Source organism: Mus caroli, unplaced genomic scaffold (assembly GCF_978045245.1).
Source record: "Mus caroli unplaced genomic scaffold, Mus_caroli_1 scaffold_2, whole genome shotgun sequence".
NCBI classification, from domain to species: Eukaryota; Metazoa; Chordata; class Mammalia; order Rodentia; family Muridae; genus Mus; species Mus caroli.
Genome location: NW_028227257.1, coordinates 54,217,110 through 54,244,229, shown reverse-complemented (window position 1 = coordinate 54,244,229; position 27,120 = coordinate 54,217,110). Strand labels below are relative to the sequence as shown.

Sequence of the window (27,120 nt, the reverse complement as noted above, 5' to 3'; positions counted from 1 at the left end):
TAAGACCTTTCATCTATGGAAAATGTAATCACTAACATAAAGTTCAGTAAGAGGATTGGAAAATTATCTGGTAGCATAGGAAAAAAAAGAACAACTAATAAATGAGTGAAAAATAAGAAAATGTGTGAATCAGTTCCAGAAAATTCCAACTATTTAGAAGTAGCAGTGAAAGCAGCCACTAGAAGCAACAGTGTTACCCCAGTGACAATGTGTTTAAATGCAGTTAAAACCAATCACAAGTTCTGTTTTTGATAAACCAAAGAGACATAAGTAATTCTTTGAGATTTGGTCTTTTGCTATGTATTGTGATGCTAAATACTGGCCCCTAAGGTTGCCCACAGGGATGAGAGAATCTGCACAGCACACAAAGTAACACTATGTGACCTTGCTCCTTAGTTTAAAACTATTGATTGAATAAAGATGCCAACAGTCTGTAGCTGGGCAGAAGAGAGATAGCTTCCTCATACCCTAAATATATAAAATGTAATATTTAAAAAGGGCTGCCTGGTATTTGCATAATAAACAAGGAAGGCCCGGCCAAAGCTGCTACTGGGAAGTTTAAACTCAAGAGCTAAGAGTGAAGGCTGAGGAGCTAGAAGGGTAAGAAAGGCGAGACATTATAGGCAGAGGGTCAGGGAGGGACATGCTCCTCAAGATGGGCATTGGACACAGCAATGGTCTTAAAATGTCAGCGGATTTTAAACTGCCCTTTCAAATGAAATACTCAGCTGTGAGGATAGAGTAGAACACTGTGAGATAGACTAGTGACACTGGAAAGCTGGAGGCATGGAACCTCCCCAAACTTGGGAGCAAACTAAGAAAAAAGACAACCTGGGAACTAGGAAATGAAAACCTAGTAGGTCAGATATTGTCCTGTAGGTCAGAATCAGCACAGAGCAAGCCAAAAGTGGGATGTGGGAGAAACAGAACTTGCACACTTTACCCATCAAAACAAGTGCTCTAACTTAACCACGAGCAGAAATGGGTTGGGAGATTTTCTAGTGCTTGTGTAGGGCTTGAGGATGCTTCCATGGATAATGAAGCTATTAGGCACTTATTAAATACAAGAAGAACAAAAAGATGAGACATGCAAGAGTTTTTGAAGTGTTTGATGTATACATAAGCAATAGTCCCAATAATTGACATAAGGAATAAAGTTTTTGATCAAGATTTTCAGCATAACTTCATTGAAGAAGGTGGGAAGGATAAGGGAAGGTAGCTTAAAGAGAGGCCAAGTCCTCATTCTCTGTACTAGGGCAACAGTTATAGATGAAGTGGCTGGGCATGGTGGCATGCATCTTCAACTCCAGTACTAGGGAGGCAGAGACAGGCAGATTTTTGTGTTTGAGGCTAGCTTGATGTACGTAGAGAGTTCCATGCCATCCAGGAACTCTACATAGTAAAACCCTGCCCCCCCCCCAAAAAAAAAAGAAAAAAGAAAAAAAAAACGAAAAGTTTAGGTTAAAAGAATCCAATCATTTGGTTCTTTGAAGCCTGAATAGAGTAGAAAGTACTCGGCCACTGAGAAGAAGGGTGAGAACTTCTCGCCCACTGAGAAGGGTGAGAACTTCTCGACTACTGAGAAGAAGGGTGAGACCTGGAGGCTTTTGGTTCTAAGCCTCTGTGCTCTCTTTGTTCCTTTAGATTATGTGCGTATCACCCTTTGGTAAAAGTGAAGACTGGGAAGGAGAAATGAGAAGCCGAAGAGGAATAGAGGCAATGGGGAGCCTGAGTGACCAGGAACCCAGAGAGCCTGGGAGAAGAGGCACAATGGGACCTAACTAAAAACCTTCCTTTGAAGGTTGTAGTCCATTGACATAGGTGTTGAAACTTGTACTTGGTATCAAGAATCCTGTTTGTGAATGGTGAAACACACACTATTTCCCCAGGAACAACACTGGGTCTATGAGGGGTGCTTCCAGGGAAGATAGACTTTTCAGGCACTGCATAAATGGAGATAGTGACTCAGGAGGTATCTATCCAACACTGCATGCCAGGCTTTGCTGTAGACATCAGAGATAAAATTATACAAATCAAGGAAATCATGCTCTTGTGAAATTTCCATGTTAGTGAAAGGCCTTGGATAATAAGTTTAGAGATGTACCCATTTGGTATAGGTACCCATACACCCAGTAAGTGTAGAGGTGAACACCGAGTCTACCCAAATGCTTTGAGGAAACAAAAGTTCCATCAGCAGGGGAAGCTGTTGTTTGGATAGGGAGGCTTTGAAGGGAGACCTGAGGGAGTGACTGAAAAGAGGCAGGTGGAAGAGAGGTGCAAAGAAGTTTGTCCTCACCCAGGAGGAGCAAGACCCCTGAGGGGGCCTGAGTGAGGGACAGAGTGGTGGGAGGTAAATTGCGAGGTGTCTTGGTGATATATGGTGCAGAACTGTCCTCTGGCTGAAAGCCTGCAGGGGGACTCTGAGCTATGGACAGCAAGATGCCCTACACTGGCTCTGTCCCTCAGGAGTGCCCTACATCCATGGGATGAAGTGCTACTCAAGGGAAATGGCAAAAGCTCTTCTGGCACTTCATGCTTCTCGTAGAATGTGACCACCTTGGAATTCCATCTTAGACCCATTAGGATGCTTAATATCAAAAACACAAGTCCAGCTTATGCTGGCGAGGATGTGAAGCAACAGGAACACTCCTCCAAGACTGAACATCCATTATACAAGATGTCAAGTATTTTACTTGTAAATAGTGTTGAATCTGGTTCCTGGGTATGGTTAAACAAAGGATTTCACACAAAAGCCAGTTCTGCTTTCAAGTATCTGGAGCAGCCCAAGGCTATTTTAAGCCCTCTGGCCCAGACTTACCCACACTGGTCAGCTGAGGCCTAGGATCGTATGTAGCTCATGAAATTCCCATTAACAACTCTGATTTACAGGGATGCTTTCTAGTTGCTTAAGTCTCAGAAGATGGAGTTGCTTGTTTCGGGAATAAATTAGTCACATAGGCACACAGTGATGTTCTTTTCTTTTCTTTTCTTTTCTTTTTTGGAGGTTGGTATTATAACATTTATTAATGTTATGGGTTAATAGAAACAGCAAAGGACCAAAGAACTAAAATGCAAGCTATGTAAAATCCCAACCAAACCCCAGAAGTGTCTAATGTATTCATTCATCAGCTAACTAAAAGCCCAAGAAAGACAAGTCACCCAATATTATAAAGTACTGCAAAACAATTGGCAATTTTCAGTTATCAAAATTTTGGATTTTGCACTTTGTATCATTTTCTCAATCAAGAAAAACATTCTTTTGAATGTAATATAACATACATATAAAACAAGATAGAAAAATACATTATAAACTTGTAACAATGGCTGTAAATACATTATCTTACATGTTTCTCATAGGCAATAGGTTGGTTATGGTACATACACAGCATGAAACTACTAAGATAATAAAGAATAGACAAAAAAAATACATGTCAGCTGTATGGTAACATATAAGCGACACTTCCATCTACCCACGCTAAAAAATTACATAATATTGTCAGGAAAAAAAGTCTTAAAAACTACATACTTTAATAAGAAAAAAAATTCAAGAGTGGTAATACTGAGAACCAGGGCATTCAGAGATTCCAGATTTTCAGTTGACTCAAAACACAGTCAACTAAGTTTTCAAAAGTTTGTTCAGAGCCAGCATTACTCATGAATGTCACGTGTCTATTGCTGATCAGTGTTTTGAGGGTTGAAACCCTGTATGGGACCCACTGAAGTTCCCAGGAAGTAAGATATTTAAGGTTCTGTAGCACATGCATTCAAGTCTCTATCTTGCCCTCTTATAGGGGGCATTTCCTTTGCTCTCTCTCTCTCTCTCTCTCTCTGATGTGTGTGATATATAGGTATAGCTACATTTAAGGCAAATATTTCTTGGCCTTTGGGATGAGATGTTAAGCTTAAATGTCTACATTATAAAATAAAAAGAATCTGACACACAAAAGGGTCAAGTAAAATTTGGATGCTTTAATAATAGTTTGCTATATAATATAGAAAAACCAGCAGCCAGTTTGCACTGTCACTAACCATTATGCTTCCGAGTCCACAGAAGGACAGCGCTGCAGTTTGTTTAGAATAACAGGAACCTCATCCACATAAGAGAGGAAAATAGAAGTTGAAACATTCCAGCCAGATGTTGACTGCTAATGTGGCAGCAGCTGGCCTCTAAGAAGACGGTAACTCCAGAGCAATCTTGGAAAAAAAAAATCCCTTAATTAAGTGTTGAACATGGACTAAAGCCATGTGCTCACTGTACAAAACCCAGGAAGCTTCAATGTCAGCCATGGGTGGCCTGGATTTAAATAGGTTTGACGTTTTAAGTTAATGTAAATACAAAACCATCCACATTGCTTTATCCATAAAATGAGCCCTTTTCGGTTTTAGGGCAGGGTGTTTGAGTCTTTGGTTTTGGTCTTTGCTGAGAGGAAGAGTGGGGCCTGAATCATTTATTTACTGATTTGGATTCCCTTGGGTGATATGACTAAGCGGTGTGTCCCAGAGGTTGTTTAGGTCACCCCACCTCTGTGTTTCCATCCTCAGACTCAGACTCATGTTTACCTTTAGCATAAAGGAAAGCAAACAAGAACAATTGGGAAGGGTGGACTGGAGGAATGTGGGTCACTTTTGCCATGTAGTTTGAGATAATTACCATTGAAAATTTGTATGCTCTAAGCTTTGGCTGTGATGATTTGGTTGTAATGACAAGATCCTTGTCATTAATAGACTACTGTGTTTTAAGGCCTCCATGCTTTGATTTGTATGCAACAATCCGTTAAATATTATCCAGTATTTAAAGGGTTAATTGGAATTGTGCAGGCCACAGATATTAAATATTCACATATATTTACTACTTTTATTCTATGGATGGGAAATATCCAAATGACAAAAAATTAGTATAGATACCCTGAAGTTGAAAATTCTAGTTTCTTTGGAAAGTTAGTTATATCAAATGATTGTTTGCTGGGGCACACAGGTGAAAAGCAGACATATGAAAGGATGTTTTCCTTTCGCAGACACAGGTGAAAGGATGTTTTGCTGGAGCAGACAGAGGTGAAAGGATATTTTGATATAGCAAACACGTGAAAGGACGATTGATGGAGTATAAATGACCCCCACAGAGAGTGGGAGACAAGCACTGAGCATTGGTTTGGTTTCCTCCACCTCACTATTTACTATTGACATGCATGTATTGGTTCTCCTTATACATTGAGAGAAACTCGATAAAGAACTGCTTATAAGATTCCTGTGGCAGTTCGCAGCTTCTGAGGCCTCACCTCAGGTTGGTTGATGAGCCTTGTGGTGTTCTTGCCTGGTGTCGGCTTGCTGAAAGGACTGGACTGTAGCTGTTGGTTCTTATGTGGTGTCTGCTTAGAGGACTGGTCTGTACTGCTGAGTCATGCTTGGTGTTTGCTAGGGGACTGAACTGCTGAGAAAGAAGATCGAGTTTGCCCTCAAAGAACTATTGCTGAGAAGGTCTATTTCCCCCATATCCTAATAACTTTTCTTTTCCACTACCTCTGCTGGGTGGTGGGCTTAGAGGAGAGGTTAAAGCCTTATTAAAAGTAGGTTGCAAAAAAAAAAATGTGTGCCTATCTCCCCTGCCAAATTCAGAAACGTTATCATCTCTTACCTTGTGTTGAGAGCACATGAAATGCTATCTAGACATGTCCTGCTTTGTGGCTAAGCTTATCATCTCCATCTTCTGAGGATCCTGTGCCCCAGTTTCTGCTTCATAATAAGAATGGCATCAGTTCCTCCACTTCATGGCTCGTTCTTCCAGCTCACTGTCTTCCTGCAGAAATTTTAGAAACATTTAGGAAAGAGTTTAGTGAGGAGACAGATAAGACTGGAAAGAAAGTGGTCAGCCAGGGGGATTTCTGCAGCTGTGGTTCTGTGAGTGCTGGGTTGTGGGAAGAGTGAAGAGGCAGACTGTGCTCTATGGAAAAGAAAGTGATCCAAACAGGGAAGGGAACCATCTAGGGGTTGTTTGAAAAGCTTAAGAGTGGCTTTGGAGACAAGGGACTGGGAGTTACTACTGAAAAATATGACCTTAGAATTCTATGTTAGAAATTATGTCAAAATAAAAAAAAACAAAACAAAGCACCCTTTCTCTCCATCATCATTAAGCATCTAAGTATACTGAATACACTACCTCTTACCAATGGCAGCTCTTAAAGCAGGTTTCATTGTTCAATTTTTCAGGGGAAATACTGAAATTAGATAATTTATTTAATGTGATCAAAGGCAAGTCACTTGAGTTGTTGAGATTCTAGTGCAGATGATTTGTACTTAGCTGGGCACTTATGGTATAATGTAACAAGTATCTTGGACCAGGCAACTCGCTGAAGGTGAGACCCAGTCTAATCCTTACAGTCCGTGGCCCTGCTGGCATTCTAAATACACTGGAAATGAGTTACAAATGGTCACATTGGTGCTCAGCAGTGTGAGCTGAATTTGTTTTAGATGACAGTTTGTGCGGTGGTCAAAGGGCTATGATTTCTTGAAATCTTGCTGAATCCTGAGTGCAAGATGGAATACTCATGAAGAACTCTCATTAGGGAGGTCACACTTGGCTGTGAGGAGCCTGGGATGCAGATGAACATAAAAGAGAAGTGGTGAAGGGCGTTGGGAACCACAGTTTTCCAAAGGCTACAATGGAGGCTAGCACCCAATTTTTTTTTTTTAATAAAGTCACTGTAACATGCCATGAAACCACGTGTGACTTCTTGATTCCAGTCTTGACGAGGACAATGCAAGAAAATGATAGGTTAGTGTCTCTCATGACCTTATATATAAAAATTGAAACAAAGTATTCACAAGTTATATCAACCCAATTATGTACAAATACGATTTTATGGCTAACTTGATTCTATTCTGACTACTAAAAGAGCATGTGTCCTTAGGCCTGTTTCCTGCTTGATCCTTTACTGCTTTAGATTTGAGACAGGGTCTTGTGGAACTTATTCCATATTCAGGCTGGCTTCAAGGTCCCAGTCTCCTGTCTCCTCTTTTTAAGTGTTGGGATTACAGATGGGTTCCCACAGTACTAGGCTGCTAAGTGTTGGGATTAAAGGCGTGTCCCCTTAGTACTGGGCTGCTAAGTGTTGGGATTACAGATGTTGTGGTGGTTTGAATATGCTTAGCCCAGGGAGTGGTACTATGAGGAGTTGTGGCCTTGTTGGAGGAAGTGTGTCATTGTGGGATGGGTTCCTAGACCATCTCCTAGCTGCCTGGAAGGTAGTCTTCTTCTGTTTGCCTTCAGAAAAAGATGTAGAACTCTCAGCCCCTCCACCATGCCATGCCATGCCTGCTGAGATGCTGCCATGCTCCCACTTTGATGATAATGGACTGAACCTCTGAAACTATAAGCTAGCCAGAATTAAGTGTTGTCCTTATAAGAGTTACCATGGTGATGGTGTTTCCTTACAGCAATAAAGCACATGTGTTCCCTCAGTACTGTGCTGCTAAGTATTAGTATTACAGATGTGTTCCCTCAGTACTGGGCTGCTAAGTGTTGGAATTGTAGATGTATTCCCTCATATTTGCAGTGAAGAACTTGATCACAGAAAAACCTTATAGACTCAAGGATTATAGTTAGAATTTCTCAGGAAGACCTACCTTTCCTCGAAGTGGGTCCAGGGCTATCCAGGGCTTTAGCCTAGTATTTTCCAGAGTTTACTCAGAAACTCCCAACTTGAGTGTGATTTATGCTGTAAATGGGCATATTTTTCTGATCAGTTTTGTATAGTGAGATTCATACTCTTGAATCACGAACATTGCAGCTTAGTGTCTGTTCATCACCATGATCTGTTGGCTAAGATCCTTGGCTCTAAACAGTGAGGTAGGTCTGTTCCCTTGGGAGACTGATGTCCTGCCATTCATAGATGTTCTGGAGCCAGCTGCAGTCCTTGTAACTCTGGGCTGTGCTATTTAAATAGAGATGGTAGATATTTCTTTTGTTCCCCCAACTTCACCTAAGGAAATGCCAAACATGGTCAACTGAAGGGCACAAAACTAATTGGAGACATGGTCACCCAGTGACGAGCTTAGGATCACCTCAGCCTTCCAGGGCTTGGTCAAGCCACTGATAATTGACAAGAGGGATTTTCTGTACTGAACGGTATTTATATCCATTATGAATAATAGAAGTATATAATTAGTCTGATGAACAGCCTTCCAGAAGAAAGAGGTGTCACTTTCTTCGGGTGCTTTTACACCCCTGAGGAGGCAATTCAACTGGATTAAATGAGCAAATTATCATTCTTACCATCAGCTGTGAATCAGTCATTTTCCTGTTGTTATTACTGTATTTGTATTAGTTAAAGAAAAGCGAAATGAGTACTTAGCCCACAGACAGCAGCTGCTGCCTGCTAAGGCCTGTGGGACTGAAGAGCTGAGCCGGCCTGGCTTTTGGTTCATTACTCCATCGTGGGACTGAAGAACTGACCCGGCCTGGCTTTGGGCTCTGTTTCTCTGTTTTATGATTAAGGAAACGTCTTTCACTATCTATGGCTCTAAGTTTTCCTGACTAGAAAGTAAGTGCAATTAGATTATTGGTAGACTTTGAGGTCATTGCTAGTGCTAATGTTCTGGGATGTAAGAGGTGACTGTAAACCTTTTTTTCTTTCTGAAAGTTGCATCATCATTATAATCATCATAAAAACTTACGCTAGATCTAACTATTAGAATGGATTTTCAAGATTTTAGATTTTATTGGAAACAAACAAAAATACTAGAACATTATATGCAAATTTTAACAAAATCAAAACCATGTGAATTCTGGTTCTGTTTCCCTAGCACAGAAGTCTGTCTGGCTGCTTACTGGGAGTCCCACCCCAGGACGGTGCCCAGGAAAGTGCCTGCTGTGTTTCTTCTACCCACTCCCACTTACGCCAACAACCTTGCCAACTGAGAGTGCATTGGCTAAAATCTGGCTTGTTATTTTAGTGCCCCCTAGGTAGAGATACTGGGGGCAGCCAAGCACTGGGACTGAGCACACATGCTTTACTTTGGGGCAGTGTGCTTTTAGTTTTAATTAAAGGAAATGAATAAGTGGAAAAGAAAAGAATAACAAAAAAATAACGTGAGGTCACAAGGCTGGAGTGCGACCCTTTCCCAGGATGAAGACCAGATCTAGAGCATTCACGCTGTAAATCATGCTCAGGCATTCCAAAGTCTGGTGCAGAGTTCCTGCCATGAAAATGAAGCGTGGCTAGGAGTACAATGTGGGCTAATTAGATCGAGCTGTTAACATATGCACCACCTCAAATGGGAACATTCAAATGGTTAAAAATCATTTCCAAACTAATAGTCCTCAAGTTAATAAGGTTGAAATTTAATAAATATATTTCCACATGAACGCAATGCCGAGACTTTGTCTCACATCTGGACAAGCTGCTGCTCTCAGGTCTAATAGTATTTGCAACAAACATGCATTAATTAAAATGTTTTGCAACAGTAATTAAAAAAAACTAAGCACATTGGCTTAATTTGCAAATACCACATCCCTTGAAAATGGTTGTATTTAATTTATTATCTTTGAAATCTAAGAAAGTCTCATTTGTCAAATTTTACCATTCTCAAATTTAATTTTTTGGAGTTAGTCTTTGTAGACATAGTTTAGTTTTCTCTTCTGAGCATTTTTCTATTAAATTTTTAGTAACTCACTATCTTAAAAGCACATTGAGCAACTTATTGACACATTTTAGAGTTGGGAAGTTTTAACTGGTATATTGTGATTTTTTTTTTGTGACTTAATTATTCTAAAGGTCTTTGATCTTGTGAAAGTAGGAGACAAGGTGATAAAGCTAAGGAGCGAGATAACATCCATCCATCCATCCATCCATGCATCCATGCACCCATCCATCTATCTACCCACACATCTACTCATCCATCTATCCATCCATGCATCCATCCATGCATCCATCCATCCACCCTTGCATGCTTACATCCATGCACCCATGCATGCATGCATCCATCTATATATACATACAGAAATAATATGGGCATATAAAAATAATTTAGGGCTAAGGAGATAGCTCTGGTGGTAAAGTGCTTGTTGTGTAGAATGAAGGCACCCATCTCATCCCCAGTATCCAGAGAGAAAGCTGCATAGACTTGCAACTGGGTATGGAGCTCAGTTGGTAGAATGCTTGCCTAGTATATATAGATCAAATCCCAGCACTATATAAAACTGTATAGGGTGTCACACATCTGTCCCAGAACTTGGGAGATTAAGGCAGGATGATAAGAAGGTCAAGGTTATCCTTGATTGCATGAGTTTGAAGCTATGGTGGACTAGGTAAGACCCTGTTTCAAACAAAACAAAACAAATCAAAACAAAACAAATCTAGAGAACCCAAAATAACAAACCAAAACCTCAAGGTGGCTGGCTCCTGAAGAACTTCTCTCAACACTTAGCTCTGGCTTCCATACACATGTGCTCACGTGTTTATGAACACAGAAACATACTCCCTGTCACATACCTGTTTTGTATGCTGGTACACATGTACATGCACACACACACAAACACACGTAATTTTATGATATTTTACCTAGATATCAATCCCCAAATACACTGGCCAAAGGGAATGAAGTATTCGACACATTAAGTTCTCCTTTAGTATCAAGTATTTAAGATACTTTACGCTACTGTTGGAAGTTATTCAGAGTTTGGCTGTGAAGCTATAAATTCTCAATAATTGGTAAGGGAGTAAGAGACAGGACTGCAGCTCGGTCTGCTAATGAAAATCAAAAAGAAAGGATTCAAAGGAGTTGTACAGCTCTGGAATGTTGTGTGGAGAGAACAGTGTCTGTAGTGTCAACCAGACCTGGGTCTCCTAGCTCACAACTTCAGAGCTGTGTTATCCTGGCTATCTTATTCCTGGGTCTCCTAACTGATGGCTTCAGAGCTGTGTTACCTTGGCTGTGTTATTCACCTGTGAGATTGGGATGCTGTTACTTAGTCACCTTGTTGTGGTGATGAGGTGTATAAAGTGCAGGGTCTGACAGTGTACTGTGATGGTCATTGTGATGGCAATGAGCTCCAGCCTTATCCCAGTTGTTAAATGATAGATTCCTGGCAGCCAAGGCATTCTGGGTTCCTAGAAAATGAGCAGAGACTTCCAGTGGTAGCTTTAAAACTTTCTTCCTAATCCTGGGAACCCAGGGTTCAGGTAGTAGGGATGACTTTATTTACCTTCTATTCTGCACTGTTTGCTGTCACAGACACCATTCTAGGCAGAGGCCAGAGCCACAGTGATAACAGGAAGCTTGTGCTCTAGGTAAGTGTGGCAGGGATAACAACCAACGTAGAGAGAAGCTATTCAGATGACATAATGGACACAGAGTTATAGTAGATGGGAAAGGAAAATATTCCAAAATAAAACAATCCCCAATTATTAGTAAAGCTGACAATTCTGAGTAGCTAGTAACATAAGAGATAGGAAGTGACATTTAAACAGAAAGAAGTTGCTAAGCATCTGGCTATTAGTTACCTTGAAGCCATCTTCACTGGCATCATCTGCCCTGATGGTTGAGACCGTTTTCTTCCTGAGAGATTGCAACACCCTCTGATAACAGTGTTTCTGTCTCTTCTGTTCTCTCCTTTGGTAGGGGGCTAGTGCGGTGCAGGGCAGTGTTCGGGGCAACTTTCTGTGCCTCTAGACCACAATCCTCTTTAGGGTCCCAGACTTTGTGCTTCTTTCCCAGCTATCCTGAAAATTCTCCATGGAGCTGAACACCTGGCTAGAGATTCACTTCCCTAATATAGTCTAGGGACTCAATGTTAATTAACATTACTTTCTGGGGAAAAATAAATCCAGGGAAGAAAACTGAGCCAGTTGAAGTTTCTGATCAAGACTGCTTCATAAGCACTGAATTATGAAGATTTCTTCTGGCACTGGCCCTAGAAAGTCCAACCTTTGACACTAGTTAGCTGGGTCTATAATACATGTTGCCAATATTCTTATTTTTATGGTTCAGCTTTATTCCCTCCTCCAGTGTGGCGGTAATATTGCTTCTCATTCTTATCTTATGACTTCATCATGCCTCTCTGGCCATCACTTTGTTATGCGAACTGAAATGACTAATGGGGAAGCTAGAGTTTTTCTTGTTACTTTTCTGCAAAGATATATCTATCAAAGAATGAACCCTTAAGGACAGGAAGACTTGTTTTCCAGGCACGTGAATGGCAAAGTTAACATTTCATTTCTGTTTCATTCACCATGTGTAGCCTTTCCTCTCTGTCAAGTTCCTAACAGACATGTTCAAGTAATTTACTCATGAACATCTCTATCTGTAATTAAACTCTTTCCCAGGACACATCATAACTTCTTGGAACAGTAGTGGAAGCATCAATAAGCTCACATTTCATTTCTTCTAATGAGTACTTAGTAAAACTCATGTTGAGAAAGCCACACTGTGCTGTGGATACCCACAGGACTTCCTTTTTATCAGAGCCAGTCTAGGCTGCAGATTGGCTTCTTCTGATATCACTTTCAAATGATAGATTTTAATGTGTGCCACCCAAGTTCCTCTTTGACCAATATTTTGATTTAATTATCTTAAGCATGTGAGCAGATACAGTTATTTCAAAGTTCTTGGGTAATATCCCACATAAGAAGACTTTTGGGCTATTAACAGATGTTAATTTTGACTGTGTTTACTTAAATCAAGTGGAAGCAGGGTTTATAGAATTTTATGTGTGGTCTTGGTCATCAAAGCCTGGAACTACCCATAAGTAAGTAAGGAAGGAAGGTAAAATCCTGTGATTATGGGGCATCCAGGGAATATCTCATCTGTGTGTCTTCTGATGAATTGTAAGGAATCTACCACTTACAGACTCTTCATTGTAAAAAAGATGAAAATGCCCATTTCAGCATTTATAACAGAAGTTGTATGATTGTTTACCTTTTTATGGCTTAATAATTTTGTAGTTAAAATATTATTGTCAGGTTTTACAAATATTTTATTTGCTATTTTAAATAATACATAATGCTTAAATTTTATGGCAAAGCAAAAAAATTGGAGAAGGAAATTTGGTGATAAAGTTTATCAGAAAAACTTAAAAGATGTCATTTCCTTCAGGTTTCATATGTTTAGTATATACAAGTCATCATTGATTTGTCTTAACTTTTGGGATTAAATTATTAGTGGTGGATTTCTTGTGAACATCTGCACACATGTAGATGAACATAATTAAAGGAATTGCTGATGTAGCACTTATTTTTTCCCCTTATTTTCTATCATGAAAAATGTCAAACATACATAATGTATGGGCAAGTGGCAGATCCCAGGCATCTGGACCCTTGAACCTGGAGCCATGTAGACCCCATGTTACATTTGCTTTATCTTAAAACCCACCCTGAAACACTGGGAGAGTAAATGTCAGACATCACCCTCAACATTTCAGAACACATCTCAAAGGAAGTCTTCAACATAACCACAATATAATTTTTGTGCTTGGAAAATTTAATAATATTGTAATACTATTATCTAATATGCAGCTCATATTTACAGTTCTCAGTTGGCTCCATAATAATATCTCTCGTTCTCTCTGCCCAACCTTTCTTTTAGTTTCAACTTTTTCTGACACAGAATTTATTCAGGGGTCAGTCCCTTTATTTTTTATTTATATGAGTACACTGCAGCTGTCTTCATACACACACCAGAAGAGTTCATCAGATCCCATTACAGATGGTTGTGAGCCACCATGTGGTTGCTGGGAATTGAACTCAGGACCTCTGGCAGAGCAGTCAGTGCTCTTAACTCTTGAGCCATCTCTCCAGCTCTAGTTTTCTTTATTCTAGAATAATCTCTTCCACTTCTGAGCCTGTTGTGACATTGACATTTTAGGGTGTAGACCATCTTTTTTGGTCAGACTTCCTCAGTTGGAATTTGACAGAGGTTAGTTTGTTATTGGACTGAGAGTGCTCCCCAAGTCCCCTGTTCTCAGTGAGTCACAATATGTGATTTCTGTTTCTTCAGTTGTACTTGAAATTTAAAAAATACAAGCCAGGCCCCAGTAGCACAGGCCATCAATCCCAGCTAGCTGTGGGGCCAAGTTAGGAGGTTTAGTGAGACCCAGACACGAACAAGCAAATAGGCATCAGCAGTGACCCTGATCAGGCAGAAACGTGCTGCCTGTGCCCTTCTGATAAAGGTAATAAAGGTAGGCTTTTTCTTAACCATGGTTATAAAAAAGTTAATAGTGACAATGCATACATACCATCATTTAATAATTCTCTTTTGTGGTTTAATAAATAGAATGCTTAATGCATGTTTGTTGAATTCCTAAAATATACAACAATGTAAAAATGGCAAATTCTTGGCTTTTAAGGAATTAAAACTCTTGACTGTTGTGTTGATATTTAAGCATCCTCAAGTTTTCCTTTATCTCATTGCCTAGGAAATAAAATGTACTAAGCTAGGAATAAACTGAGATAGCTAAGATAAAAATACCCCAAGCCAGTGTAATTCTAAACTGCCACTGTGTGTATTGGGTCATGTTATCTCCCTTGCAGTCATTCAGAGTTTGTATATATCACATTTCAGTGTAACGACATGGGCAGACTCCAAAGAAACTACCAGGCAACTGGAATTTGGTTTGACTAACAAATATTTACATGTGTCCGTATCTCTAAGTATTGTGATCTTTAAGGGGTTTATACTACACAGGCTCAATTCCTAAAGCTTTGTGTTACATTGTAAGAAGTTGCTCAGTAGTATATATAACTTCAAATGATCCCACAGCTGGTGTGGGCAAGCATGAGGGTCAGCCAGAGCTTCTGCAGTGACAGGTGGACTTTGCGTGCTCTGCTGCGCAGCGTGCTCTGCTGAGCTGAAGGCAGCCCGTCATTTGCACGCTTTCATATGTGTACTAATGTTATTTTTTTCTTTCGTGGGTGGTGTTGACAGAAGTCAGGACTGTCAGGCTTTTTGGGTTTCTTTAGTCATGTACTTAGTGCATTATAGGAAAGGAAAGATAAACAATGTCAGCCATGGTTTATGAAATTGAGGCCTCCACATTAGGAGGCAGCTGGCGAGTGCACTGCTAGCTACTGAAGGATTTAATTCACATGTTTCTTCTCACCCAATACCCTCCCTGCCTCTGGCATGATTTTGTGAGGTGGGTGACTGGGAAGTGGGCTTAATAGACTTCTCCTTCCTTTGTTGAATCTACTGGGCTTACAAGGCCCCATTTAATCACTGCCTTCAGTGTAGCACTTCCCTGTGCACTGCTGCAAAAGGTTTGTCATTATAGGGTCTGCCTCATTAAATCTCTGTGTCCCCAGAGACCTCAGGGAATGATCATTTCTTGGTAATAGCTTGTCATTATTTTGGCTTTAATTCAAAAGTCTGTCATTTTACACTTCTCCTCAATGGGGAGGATAAATTACACTAACCACATTAACGAAGGAATTCTGTTCCAGGTAGGGCTGGTCCTTCAAGCTTCCTTTTCTGTGACAGATGTCTGTTCTGATCATTTGGAGTCACTAGATGCTAAACATTTCTCCAATGTCAGGTATTTATGCCGGGTGATGGATACTTTCAGCTTTATCCACATACCAAAGTGTGTTTCTTAATCTGAACATGTGAATTAGAGAGCTAGTATAATAACACCAGTGACAAAGACGGTCCCACTTCCTGAGTCTCCCTCTGCTCTTACATCTTCAGATGAAAGAGTCACCTATGGAGGAGAACACAAAACAAAAGATGTGCTGGCACAGAGTGTGCTGCGGCGGTACACAGCAGTGGTACAGACCGGTGGCTTGAGATGGGGGAATTTCTAAAACTGCAAGCCACTTTTTAAGGTGTATTTTCTGCCATCTAATGTTTTTTTTTTTTTTTTTTTTTTATTTTGGAGAGAGGGGACAGGAATTTTATAGCTGTTATTAAGGGGGTAAAAGTCATGGTTTTTCCTTGTTGATCAGAAATTGAGAATCAGTGAAATATTTTCAAGTCAGGCATTTTAGCTGAAAGTCATGAATGTTGACAGAAAATAATGAGAATGAGCTCCTGAGTATGAATTTTAGGTTTGAGGGGTTTCAGAGTAATGAGTTAAGTGGCAACATATTATTTTTAGTGGCTAAAAATAGATTTAACTTCCTAATCTCACCAGGAATACTAGTAAAGCCCTTAAAAGTATTTTTTATTATTATAAAAGTGATATATTCTTGTTTTAGAGTATTAAGGAATAAAAATGTGACTGGTATTAAATAAAGATTCTTATTATTAGCAAAGGGGACTCTGTCATTGAAGATTATGTAAAAATAAAACCTTTGTACTTTAAGCTGTCTCCATTCAGGGAAGCCACATTTGCTGCACATGTGACACAGTTACGTTTTATAGAACATCTGCTTTGTGCCAGGCAGGCAGTATTTGAGGCACAGGGAAGGGCAGGGTTTAAATTCATTATCACAGAACTTTGTGAGGGAGGAGAGAGACAGAAAACAAATGAAAAGATTATATAAAGTGGAAATCTGAGTGAAAAGCAGATTATGAGGTGGAAAGTAGAAGTGGGTTAAAATATTTTGTGGAGGGAAGAGTCTGTCTGATAATATGGCATTTGAGTAAATATTTGGGCCATGAACATTTGCAGTGGTATAGAATGTTAGATGGGGTTATGGTTGCCCAATAATTATAGTGATATTCATTGTGCTCTAGTTATATACACGGCTTTTACAGTCTTTACAGGGACCAAATAAAGTGGTGATTATTTTAACTCCAGCTTTGCAGTTGAGGAAGCTCGCTTGCTTTAACTACTAGGTTGCACTGGTAAGGGCTCTGGCAAAGAGAGGAAGTGTGGAATTCAGAGGCCAGAAATCCAAGAAAAGTTCCCAGAAGAAGCTGTTTAATTCAATCCTACTGACAAAGCAGTTCAAGGCGAGGGGAGTTTACAATGCCCGACTGTTTTCTCACTTTGCTGTTCCTTCAGAAACTAGTATGTCATAATAATGCTTTGTGACAGTTGCCACTTTATAAATATTTGTTAAATAAATACAGGTGGAAGAGCATTTTCAAAGGCTAGGGCAGGGGGAACATGGTGGACTGAGAAAATCAACTCATTTTGACAAGTTTAGACTATGAAACAAAAGCCAAATAGGGATGTGTGTCAGAAGCCAGAGGCAGGCTCATTATGAATCTCTTCTTAGGAAGTGACACGGGCTAGTTAATTTGGCAGCACACATACGCTAATCTAGAAGTTTATACACTATGGAAGAATAAGGGTCAGGGAGGCTGGAGAAGTGTGTGTGTGTGTGTGTGTGTGTGTGTGTGTGTGTGTGTGTGTGTGTTGTGTATGAGTATGCATGTGTGTGTATGTGTGAGTATGTGTGTTTGGTTTGTGTGTGTATATATGTGTGTGTGTGCATGTGTATATGTGTGTGGGCATGTCTTAGATCATTTTTTATTGTTCATTAAAAAGAGGTTTACTTAGCTCACAGTCCTGGAGGCTCAGTATGGACCTGTGGAGAGTAAACCATAGCATTATGTAACTTGTGGACAGTTGCATTTAAAAAATTCAATAGAGCCGAATGTTTAAAGTTGTCTGTGGGCTTCTGTGAAGATAAAATATTTTGAAAGGTATATGGGAATTAAGATTTTTGCTAGTAAGGAAAAATAAGTAATTCAAACTAGCTTAATTCAGAAAGGAATATTTGCTTTATGTATGTGTATTGAAGTGCAAAGGCGGGTATTATTATCAGTTAGCTTTTGCTATGTAAGAAATCTTCCCAAAACAGGGCTTAAAATAACCGTTTAAACAGGTTTCAGCTCAGAGTGTGAGTCAGTTACAGGGTTCAGGATTGGCTCTCGGCTGGGATGATGGAGTGCCTGGCTCACATGGCTGCTTGTTTTGTTATGATGACTCTGGTTCTGATTATGGTGTGTGGTGCCTGCAAGTGTTCAGGTACATACACTGGAGCAGGATATTGCTGTCTCCTCTATTTCCTGAGGCAGCTTCTCACGGAACCTGAAGCTTTCAGTTCTCACTAGGCTGGCCAGTGAACCCTCAGGATCCACTCGCCTATGCTCCCAGGGCTGTTGTTATGTACAGCCATGACCAGCATTTTACACGGATGCTGGCAATGTGCTTTCAGGTCTTTATACTTGTGGGTAAGAACAAAAACTCTTTCCCACAGAGCCATCCATCTTCCTAGCCCCCTGGCTTGTCTACATGGAAGACTCTGGACACCAAAGTACCACAGAGGGAAAAGTCCAAATTCAATTGCTTTTCTTTATTTCCCTCATCTCTCCCTCCCTCGCTCTCTCCATCCCTCTCATCTTTCCTTTGCACTCTCCCTTCGTCTTTCTCTTTTCCTCCTTTCATTCCTTTCCCTTTTTTATTTTAAATTTGGGTTTCAGTGCAGGGGCTTGTTCTTCCCCTGAGCTACACCTTAAGCTCTTACAAGTATTTTTCAAGTCTGTGTCCTATATGCCACTGTCTTGGTTGCCAAAGCCACTCATATCTATGTTTCAAGAGGTGGAGAAATTCATTACTCAAAGTAAACTCTTGGTTGTGAGCTGCTGTCAAAAAAGAAAAGGACCTACTTCTAAGACACACTGAGCAAACATTTCCATTTAAAAGGGAGCGGCAGGAGAGCAGCCAGCATGGATGGACCAAAGCAAGAACACAGTGTAGCTGAACCAACTTCAGGCCTGCAGCTCTGTGCAGCCTCCTGCTGCTCACTGCTGTCACTCCTCTTCAGAATGTGCCCTGCTTGCCCCTGACTCTGCATGATTATCCAATCTGATGTCGGCTAGGGTTCAGTGTTCTTTTATATTATACTGACAATCTTTTTGTACAATATACATTTAATAAGGTCATGAATCAAAAGTTGAAAAGCAGGACAAAGGAAAGAAAAAGTAAAAACACATTATGGATTTGTTTTTCAATTGTATTTTGTGTATATGAATGTTTGCCTGCATGTGCATAAGTGTACCATATGTGTGCTTGGTGGCTTTGGGGACCAGAAGAGGGCATCAGAGCTTCTGCAACTGGAGCTTTGGATGGTTGTATGCTGTTGTATGGGTGCTGGGAACCAAATGTGGGTCCTCTGCAAGAGCACTGAGTGATGATCTTAACTGCTGAGCCATTTCTCCAGCCCTGATTATTCATTTCTTAATGTAACTTTTCTTTAAGCCTACTTACTGAATTTCTTAGAAGCCAAGCAAAGCTGAAACAAAGTTATATTGGTTTCATGATCAAAATAGCAGAATCATTCCCATTTTCAGAAGAGGTACTGTCATCCCTAAATTTAAACTATATCACACAGAGGTTTTGGAGCATACAAAGTACAAATTGTCTTGTGATATTTTCTGCTCCTATAGTGGAATATTTGCAATTGAGTAATTTAAAAAGAAAAGAGGTTTATTCAGCTTGTGGTTCTGGACACAGGGAAGTTCAACACTGGGCAGCTGTGTCTGGTATGAACTTCACGCTGTACCATATCTTGGTGGGTGGTATGTGTGGTGCTACTGTGCAAAGGGGGACAGATGCCTGTGGTGGCTAATCCATTCCACAAGAAAAGCATCTTCCACTCACGAAGATGTAGCCTCCATGACTCATGGTGCCTCTTAAGGGCTTTGCCACTGCTGAGTTGTTGACCAGTACTCTGTGTATTTTCGTGCGACAAACCGCAGTCAAACCTCAACAGTCACGAAGAGGACCTGTGCAACCTTCTGAAACAAGTGCAGGCACAACACTCTTCTGGCTTTCTCTTGTAATGGCCTGCAGCACTCACTTTCCACATAACATCTGAGCTCAGTCAAGTCAATTTCCTTCCTATAACAAGTCTTCAGTTCTTCCACTTCACGCCTTTGTGTTAACTGCTGTTTACACGGAGTCCTTTCTCCTGGGTCAGTGTCTGGAGGTTGCTCTGCATTTGGTGGCTTCAGATTGTGATTCATGGAGTGACAATTCTTGGCCGGCTTGTGTTTGCATCTGTATCATTAGCCCACATCAGGAAAATGACTAGGTGTGAACTGCAGCCCTTACCGTGCTGGAGGATACTGACTTTACACTCAGTGATCCTTCCTTTTGGTTCTTAAGAGTGGGACCAAGACTATGCTGCTGAAAACCCAGTCTGAAGAGCCCTTCCCATGCAGTGAGAAGGTCTCCAGGGAAGGGACATGCAGTTCTAAGACATGCTTGCCAAACCACAGAGATCGCAGGCCTGCCACCCATCCTGTATTATCATCATTACTGAGCGTTTTTTTTGGAAGGTCAGAGCCAAAATAAGCAATCTACCAGCCAAGGAAGCAACACCAGCCCTTACCACAGGCTCTGGGGGCCCCACTGGTATTTAGTAGCAGTGACTTGGGTCATATTTTTGTCTAATTCCATCAGTCTGGCAAGACTCCTGCTCCTATGGTCTTCCCACAATTTCTTTTTTTTCAATTATCTTTCCCGTCTTTCCAATAATAGTTACCTTGTGTGTGGGTACTGCCTCTTGCCAGAACCCTCTTTTTTTTAACATTTAAAATAGAGAAAGGGATCCAATTAATTGTCCTTGTGAGAAATCTGCAAGGAGAGAAGCTTTTTGAATCTCCTGAATTTTGAGTTCTTGAGCCATCCCCCATATCCTTCTCCTCTTACAGATAAAGAAGAGGATTTTGTTTTTTTTTTTTTAAAAGATTTATTTATTTTTATTATATATAAGCACACTGTAGCTGTCTTCAGACACTCCAGAAGAGGGAGTCAGATCTCATTACGGATGGTTGTGAGCTACCATGTGGTTGCTGGGATTTGAACTTTGGGTTGTGAGCCACCATGTGGTTGCTGGGATTTGAACTTTGGACCTTCGGAAGAGCAGTCAGGTGCTCTTACCCACTGAGCCATCTCACCAGCCCGAGGATTTTGTTTTTAAGCCCATGCCAGACTCACAGTTCAAGTACTGGTCCTGACATTTACTAGTGGGCGACCTTGGCAGTTTACTTGGCCTCCACATGATTCACTTTTTTCATTAGAAAGTCTGTTTAGCAATAAAGCCCTTTCTCATGGACTTGCTATTAGTGCCCGGAAAGTGTTTAAGCATGCAAGGGTTGTCCTATGCGTTGTCTATGGATGGAGGAAGCCACGGCAGCTTATCAGCCTCACTCGGAGGTCATCCGGCTTTGTAGGAGGGATGTCTTTGTGACTCTTTCTAGAGTTGGATGTTGGGAAGGAAGGCCTGCAAGCTCCTTACTGTCCAGTCCATTGAGAGATTTTCCACCTTTAAAAAATTAATTACTCCCCCTTTTGTTTTATTTTTATTTATTTTTTTTGTTTCTTTTGATTCTCATTTGTTTTTGTTTAGCTTCATTTGAGAGAGCATGTGAATGTGAAGTTCAGTGTGGGGCAGGTGGCAAGGCTCTGGGGGGACAAGGAGGCCTGGACCTGGCTCATGAGCACACATCACAATGCCAGTTCACTTAATGGTCTCAGCAGTTCTAGTTACATAATGTGAATGTATGTATAATCAAATAAAAAGAGGCTGCAGATTTGAGGGTGCAAGTTTCATGGGAGGGGCTGGAGGCAGGAAAAGGAGGACAGGAAGTAAAGTCATTGTTTTTTACTTAACATGCTTATTTATTTTATTTTATTTTTTTGCTGTGAACCTTATATCTTTTTTGTTAAAAAAAACAAAACAAAACCCTCACATACTTTGATTATGTTTTCTCCTCCCCCAACTCCTCCCAGAGCCATTAAAATTTTCACCTCATCCAGATATGTTAGGGTTAGCTTAGAAAATATGAATAAAGAACAATTTCTTTACCAGAACAAATTGAGCTAAGATTACCCTTGGGCCTGAAAGTGACTTTGTTAGAGATGGGCATGACCTTCCTTCCTGTCCCTCCGAATGTCCCAAGTCTTAGTAGAAGCAGGGTACATACTGGTGCTTCACTCCTGGGGAGCCTCCTCCGGGGAACCTTCTTAGTAGACTGCAGGGTGAAGACGGGCGCAGAGCTGATTTGGAGGGAAAATAGAAGCTGTCTAGCATAATAGAGTTCTGTGTTCTTTTGAAGACCTACAGATAAAATCAGTGTTTTGGCTCCTTGAGGGCAGATGCTGGCTTTGTCCTTTACCCACAGGTTAGCAAAGCTTCCACAGTCCAGTTGTCTTCTCTAAGGATGAGTGAGAAAATTAAGCCACAAGAGACTAGCTGGGGAGAACCTGGTTCCTGGAGTGCACAGGCATAGAATCAGAGGACCATGTGGAGGGAGGAAGCAGGAGCCCTAATAGGCTCAAGCTTTGTTGGCTTTGCTTGAGAGTTCTCAGACTCTGTGTTTGTGCTCAAGGGTTTAGAGAAACTGGGAAAATTCAGATGGCCCAGTGTGGTAGAACTGTGAGCTTGCCCTTTCCTGCACACAACTGGGTTCCTGAGTTATTCAGATTGTCCTGTGAGTGCCTCCAGGATGCTCATTTCCCCGTACACATCTGTTAACATGCTTTTTGACAGCTTCTTAGTTTTATGGACTCTGTCAAAATCATATACAATTTCAGAAATTAGAAGCACCAATTCAGTGCCTTTCTGAGTTGCTCTGGATGATGGAATTTTTGAAAGATGTGCAATGATTCCATTTCTAGTATCTTAAAAGATGGAAAGCACCTTGGCAGACCCACATGACCCTGAGTGTCCAGGGTGACTCAGGTACTCGGCAACCCTCCAGGAATGACTCCTTGAGATCAGGTTATAGTTTCCGGCTTGGGCTGTGGGCTTAACTAATTTTGTTTACTGTCAGACTTATGCAGTTGTTTTCCTTAAGTCAGATTTGGGTTTCTTTTAGCCTTTGTTTCTAGTTTCTTTATATCTCTTACTCATTTTGCTTCCCCCTCACCCCACCACTTAGTACTAAGGGCTCAGAGCTAGGGCCACTGAGGAAGCCAGCTAGTGGGTGGGCCTGCTGTTGAATTTTCCAGGTAGGCATGTTTTGTTTATTGGGTAGGAACTCCTGTCTGCAGGTGGACAGAGATCGTTTTAATGGGGCCCTACTTTTCTGTTCACCTAATGGTTCTAGCCCATTTAGAGACTTTCAGAATCTTTAACGTTCTGTATTGCTGTGAACATCTTTAAAACATCCTGTATTTGACTCTAGCTTGAGCCATCATGTTCTGTAAATCAAATGATTATTTATGCATTTGTGAAAATAACAACATCAACACTTGTCAGCACTTACATGCTACATGAGAGTCCCCATGCTCTTACTTGTGATATTTTAAGTTAAGTTTTAGGGTTGTCATAGTAGTTCTGTGGCTTGGAGGGCATTGCTTTCCTCTTCAGTCTGGATAGGAGGTGATATAACATGGTAATTAAGAATATAGATGGTGGGGGCTAGAGAGATGGTTCAGCACTTAAAAACACTGGCTGAACTTCCAGAGGACCTGGATTCAAATCCCAGCAACCATATGACAGCTTACAACTGTCTGTAATTCCAGTCCCAGAGGATATGCCATCCTCATACTGACACATAGGCAGGGAAAGCATCAATGCATACAAAAATAAATAAATCTAAAAGAAAAAAGGAATATGGATGGTAGAATTAGATAATTGAATTTGTATTTTAGCTTTAATAACTTCCAGTATACTATTACCCAACAAATGACTCAGTCTCCTCATCTGCAAAATGGAGAAGCATCTGTTTTATGGGATTCTGAGAAGTAATTAGCAGATGGGAAATAGACACTGGAAGAAGTGAAGCATCTTACCTAAGATCACACAGCCAGTTGCAAGAGAACTCTGGCTCACTTCACAGTCAGGATGCTTCTGGTCCTAGATTCTCCCCACTGTATTTTTATTTACCCTAAGGTTCCATCAATGAAGTCAGCCTTTATCTTTTAACTTCTTCCTTCATTTTCTTTTCTCTTTTTCCTTTTCTTTGTTTTTCCCTACTTAGAATTGTTGAGTATTGTCTGTCCAGTTAGAATTTGTCAGGTGTTACAGTAGCAAGTGTTGAGATGGCTTCTTCCCTGTGAGTGACAGAGGTATCACTCTGGATTACACACACACACACACACACACACACACACACACACACACACACACAAAAAGAACATCTTATAACTATAAATGTATATCATGGCATACTTTAAGAGCTTAAAATATGTATCATCTATCTATCTTGTGTGTGCATGTGTGTGTGTGTGTAAGTCAAAGAGAAACTTTAGGAATATATTCTCTTCTATCACCCTGTAGATCCCAGAAATCAAACTCAGGTTATCAGGCTTGGTGACAGTGCCTTTATTGGTGAGCCATCTTGGCAGCCCACTTTATGAGCTTTATAAAGTAATTAATACTTCTCAGTGCTCAAATATCTTTCCTCATACGAAGGAGAATCTTAACGTTTTGGTCATCCTCATTTGTCTTTTCACATCCCTTATAGAAGTTGAACAGTGGTTACATTAGCTCTACCTGGGGAAGCCACTCATGTGTGAAAGGAATTTGTACACCAGAGTCAGATGGATGACACTCAGATCCTGGCTTCTCCATGTCCAAGTCCCTGAATCTCATCGTTCTCCTCTGTACCATGGGGTAGGCAAAGGCTTGCAGCTAATTCTTTACACTCAACAATGGTGGGCATTGCTGCATTGAGGGGCTGACTTTAAGTTTTCATACAAGGTCAAAATTAGGTGGGCACCAGACCCCTACAAGCTTACAGATTGATGTAAGCTGTGTTTCATCTGGGCACATTGTTTCTCTGCATTTTAAGTGTAAGTGTTTTGACCTTTTGGTCACTAATTTATTTTTAATGTGTCTATTATAGACAGACCATTGGCTGTGTGTACCATCGGTCATGTGCAATGCCTTTGATGTCAAAATTCTAGGTTTACCTCATGTCACCAGGCAAAGTTAATGTTAGTGAAGTCACATGACTAATAAGAGCTATGACACTTGCTAAAGTCATCAGATGGAATTTGTACAGCTCTTGTCAGGGAGGGAAGCAGCAGCAGTTTATTGAGTTTTTAGGACATACCTAGCAGCATGTAAGGCAGTGTCACTGAGGAAACACCACAACTTATCTGTCACAGACTCACAGTATTTGGGAAAAAAGAAATGCAGTGGAAACATGTTACAGTTAAGGGCCAGTAAGAAGCACCCTGATCCAACCAAGACTACTTAAGTAGATGGTGTAGGTGCTTACTTGTATTAGGGTTCTCTAGAGTAACAGCTTATAAAATCTATCTATCTATCTATCTATCTATCTATCTATCTATCTATCTATCTATCTTATCTGATTCACTGGAATGACTTACAGGCTGTGGTCCAGCTAATCCAATAATGACTGCTATGAAAGGAAAGTCTAAGAATCTAGCAGTTGCTTTGTTCACAAGACAAGATGTCTCAGCTGGTCCTCGGTATTTGCTGAAATCTCAAAGAAGTAAAGCTTTAACGCCAGTGAAGGAATGGACTTGCTAGCAAGGCAAGGACAAGCAGGCAAAGAGCAAAAGCTTCCTTCTTCCATGTCCTCAGATAGGCTTCCAGCAGAAGGGGTGACTCAGATTAAAGGTGTGTTCTTCCCACCTCAAAGTCAACCAAGCAAAAGTAATCTCTTTCAAGTGTGCCCTCCATTTCTTCATTGTAGTTCATTCCAGGTCTACTCAAGTTGAAAACCAGGAGTAGCTATCATAGTGCTTCATGGACTCCCATGAAGAAAGACAAGCCCACTTAAAGCAAGACTCACAGTGATCATAATGTTAGATGTTGGGAGAGCAGAGAGGAATTCTATGGTGCGTGTGCATTTGGGAGCACTGAGGTATTGAAACAGGGATAGCAGAGTCCTGAGCAGAGGTAAGTTCTGGGAAGTCAGGAAGAACAGCATTTGTTCCATGTTTCTGAATTGAAGGTATTTTGGGAACAGTGCTGGGAGAACAGACTGGAGAGGTGAGCAGCGAGCTAAGGCTAGAAGAACTTGTGCACCACATTGAGAAGATGTAGATAAACAAGAAGGCAAGAGATGGACATAGTACATCAGGGTTTCAGCTCATCAAGCTGAACAGCTAATGGGGCGAGTGAGTCTTGATTCAAGCCTGGGAGAAAGGACCATGTAACTGAAGAGCAATTTGGGTAACTAGGTGCCACTGTTGGAGCTGCAGAGGTCAGGATTTCAGGAAGCCTCTATGATAGCAGAAGATCTGAGTGGTCAGCTTGCCAATATGTGGCCAATGACCTGGATACTGAGTGGCATTAGGATTTCTACAGGAAGCATGAATCAGCACCAGGTTCTATAATTATGTGTGCATTCGTCAGGAAGACATCCCTACTTAGAAAAGAATGGTAAACCAATTTTATGTTCAGTTTGGTTACAAGCTTAGAAGGCTTTGGATACAAGATGAGGATTTTGAACTTACCATTAATCAATAGGAAACAAATAACAATCCCTTAACATTTTTGGTATGGACAGGATCACACCTCTTCATCCAGTTTCTTCATCATGGCTGTACCTAGAGTGAGAACTTCTATACTCACACTTAACATGTGAGAGGGGCAACATTTTTTTGGCTTGGAAGCTTTGGCCTGCCTTGGCTTTGGAGGCACTGGAATTGTCATTGTCACTGTCTGGAGACAAATCCAAATGAATTAGTGCCAGAGGAGGAGAGATAGTGTCCACAGAAAGATAAGGGATGCTGCATGCACTGAAGTCTTTTAGGGATAGAAAAATCAGCATGCACTCTCTGCTCTCATTCTAGACCCACCATGGAGTTGTCACTTGATCTTGGTAAGTCTCCCTGCTGTGTTCAATGGGAGTCTAGAACTACTGTGAAGAGCACATTGTTCTATTCAGTTCCTATGTAACTGACCAGAGTTGGCACTGGAATTCAAACTTAATTGACATATCTGGCTGAAAAATAGGTTGCAACAGTATCCCAGTACAAATGAATGTTTGTTCTTCCAGGTGGAACTTGCAGAAATCTGTGCCAAGAGTGAGCGCTACATAGGCACTGAAGGTGGAGGCATGGACCAGTCCATATCATTCCTTGCAGAAGAAGGAACTGTAAGTAGCACTGAGCCATTTGGAAATTTCAACTTGGGAAAATCTCTATGGAGGTGAAGGCTTGCAGCCCCCAGCATGTGTGGTTATGGGAGGTCTATTCTTTCAGACTCTACTGTTGCCCACTGCCCAGCTATCTTGTAACTCAGG

The 27,120-nt window shown here is 40.9% G+C and overlaps 1 protein-coding gene across 5 annotated transcripts in view; it reads left to right on the top strand.

Moving 5' to 3' along the window:
• Positions 1–27,120, top strand: part of Galk2 (galactokinase 2) — a 141,185-nt gene that overhangs the window by 40,432 nt on the left and 73,633 nt on the right. For all 5 annotated transcript variants that reach the window (XM_085834498.1, XM_021156374.2, XM_021156375.3 and 2 more), the window contains one exon: positions 26,875–26,973. In XM_085834498.1, the coding sequence (XP_085690624.1) occupies positions 26,875–26,973 (99 nt within the window). The remainder of the gene's footprint in view (positions 1–26,874; positions 26,974–27,120) is intronic.